At 39.9% G+C, this 2,669-nt stretch overlaps 1 protein-coding gene across 1 annotated transcript; it reads left to right on the top strand.

Annotated features, from left to right (window-relative positions):
* Positions 1–210: 210 nt before the first annotated feature.
* On the top strand, positions 211–2,405 carry LOC120350204. The gene is made up of 2 exons (XM_039422746.1): positions 211–1,959; positions 2,367–2,405. Exons 1-2 carry the CDS (start codon positions 211–213, stop codon positions 2,403–2,405), a joined length of 1,788 nt encoding a protein of 595 aa, XP_039278680.1.
* The last annotated feature ends 264 nt before the right edge of the window (positions 2,406–2,669 follow it).

Below are 2,669 nucleotides of genomic sequence, written 5' to 3'. Positions count from 1 at the left end.
CACTCCATTAAAGATCCACTTGGATATCCCTAGAATCAGCAACTCATGATGAATGCTTCAAAAGTTAAATATTCCGGAGGTAAAACATTCCCCCACTCGGATCTCCGGGGGGGAAAGCTCGAGAAGTCACATCACAATGAACAACGAATTGGTACATGGAATGTGAGAACATTACTCCAGAGTGGAAAACTGAAAAACTTACTCATGGAAATGGAAAGAATGGAATTAGACGTGTTAGGCGTGGCAGAGATGAGGTGGCCCCAGCCTGGAGATTTCTGGAGTGGAAATTATAGGATAATTCATTCAGGCACAGCAGACGATCGGCCTGGCTATGGTGGGGTAGGCATAGTACTGAATAAAAAACTTGGAAATAGGGTAAAGGGATTTGTGCAATATAATGAACGATTGATCTCAGTACGGATTGAAACCAAACCAAGGGATACTGTGATAGTGCAGGTGTACATGCCAACAACTGATGAAGAAGACGAGGCTGTTGAGAAATGCTATGAGGACATAAACGAGTTGATTGGGAAACTGAAGAGTGAAGAAAATCTTATTGTACTTGGAGACTGGAATGCAACAGTTGGAGAAGGAGCTGAAGGAAACACAGTTGGGAAGTATGGTTTGGGACAAAGGAATGCAAGAGGAGAAAGACTGATAGAATTCTGTTCACAGTACAAGTTAGTGGTGACAAACACAATATTCCAGCACCATCCAAGGAGGAGATATACCTGGAAAGCCCCTGGGGATGGTAGAAGAGCTCAAATAGACTATATATTGGTGAGAGAAAGGTACAAAAACCAAGTAAAAAACAGTAGAAGTTACCCAGGAGCAGACGTTAACAGTGACCACAATCTTGTTATGATGCACTGTGAACTGAAATTCAAAGCTCTGAAGATGAGAAAAAGCAAACAATGGGATATGATCAGACTTAAAGATGATCTCACTCAAACGAAATACGAGGAGAAAACAAACAGGACCATGGAAGAAACAGAAAAGCAGATGGGAGTGGAGCAGGAATGGAACAAAATAAAGAAGAGTATCGAACTTTCGGCAGAAGAGGTATTAGGAAGGAAAAAGCAGGAGAACAGAAAGGAATGGATAAGCCAAGATATTGTTGAAATGATTAATGAAAGACGAAAGTACAAGAATTCTCAAGATGAAGAAGGATTAGGGAAATACAGGAGTCTGAGGAACAAGATTATTCGAAAGGCAAAGCAAGATAAAGAAGAATATTTAAGAGAAATTTGCAAGAACATAAACAATTGCATGAAAACAGGGCAGATGGATATAGCTTACAGAGAGGTGAAAAGATTCTTTGAAACAAGGAAAGTGAGAACAATGAGTATTGTAGACAAAAATGGAGAATTAAAGTATGATTCAGAGAGTATAGCAAAACATTGGAAAGAATATCTGGAGCAGCTGTACTGTGGAGAGGACAATGAGAATCTGCACTTGGAAAGAGAAGACGAGATAGAACTACAGGAATTGGGGGCACCAATGTTGATGGAAGAGTTTGAAAAAGCACTGCGAGACCTAAAAGAAAGGAAGGCACCAGGAATAGATGATATACAAGGAGAGCTCTTGAAAAAGTCTGGTGGAATGTTAAAGAGAGCACTGTATAATCTTGTAAATAGTATATATATGACTGGAGAGTTACCTGACGATTTTGTAAAGTGTATTATAGTACCTATACCAAAGAAATCAAATGCAAGATCATGTGAAGAGTACCGTACGCTGAGCTTAGTGAGTCATGCATCGAAAATAGTTACCAGAATTATCCTCAGGAGAATAGAAAAACGAATTGATGAACAATTGTCTGAAGATCAGTTTGGCTTTAGAAAGGGTGTAGGGACAAGAGAAGCAATTCTGGCGCTGAGACAGGTGATAGAGAAGCAGATGAAGATAGGGAAACGCACATGCATAGCCTTTATTGACATTGAAAAAGCATTTGACAATGTAAGTTGGAACATCCTATTCAACATTCTTCGCCAAATTGGGATAGACTACAGAGACCGAAGACTGATCTACAACATCTATAAACAAGAAATTGGAGTTATTAGGAGTGGAAATGAAGAGGAATCTGCACACATTCAAAAAGGGGTACGACAAGGATGCGCGCTATCCCCATACTTGTTCAATGTGTATATTCAAAAGGCAATCGACAGAGTGAGAGAAAAAGTTTGTACAGGAGTGAAAATTCATGGGGAAACGGTAGATATGCTTCGTTTTGCGGATGATATAGCAGTAATGGCAGAAAGTGAAGAGGAACTACAGAAAACACTGAATGAAATGGACAGAATAATGGAGGAAGAGTTTAGATTGAAAATAAACATCCGAAAGACCAAAGTGCTAATATGTTGCAGGACAGGAGAGAACAGCTCAGCAGTAAAGCTAAGGAATGAGGTAGTAAATGAAGTGAAGGAGTTCAATTACCTGGGTAGCAAAATCACAAGTGATGGAAGAAGCTGCAAGGACATTGCCAGCAGAATTGCCCAGGCTAAGATTGCCTTCAATAAGAAGAAAAATCTATTCACCTCAAAAAACATAAGTCTCGACGTAAGAAAAAACATGTTGAAAACGTATGTATGGAGTACTGCAACATATGGAAGTGAGGCGTGGACAATGGGGGTGAGAGAGGAAAGAAGATTGGCTGCATTCGAGGCATG

Source organism: Nilaparvata lugens, chromosome 3, assembly GCF_014356525.2.
Source record: "Nilaparvata lugens isolate BPH chromosome 3, ASM1435652v1, whole genome shotgun sequence".
Classification (NCBI taxonomy): domain Eukaryota; kingdom Metazoa; phylum Arthropoda; class Insecta; order Hemiptera; family Delphacidae; genus Nilaparvata; species Nilaparvata lugens.
Note: the sequence above shows the minus strand (reverse complement) of the source record. Positions and strands in the feature narration are given on the sequence as shown.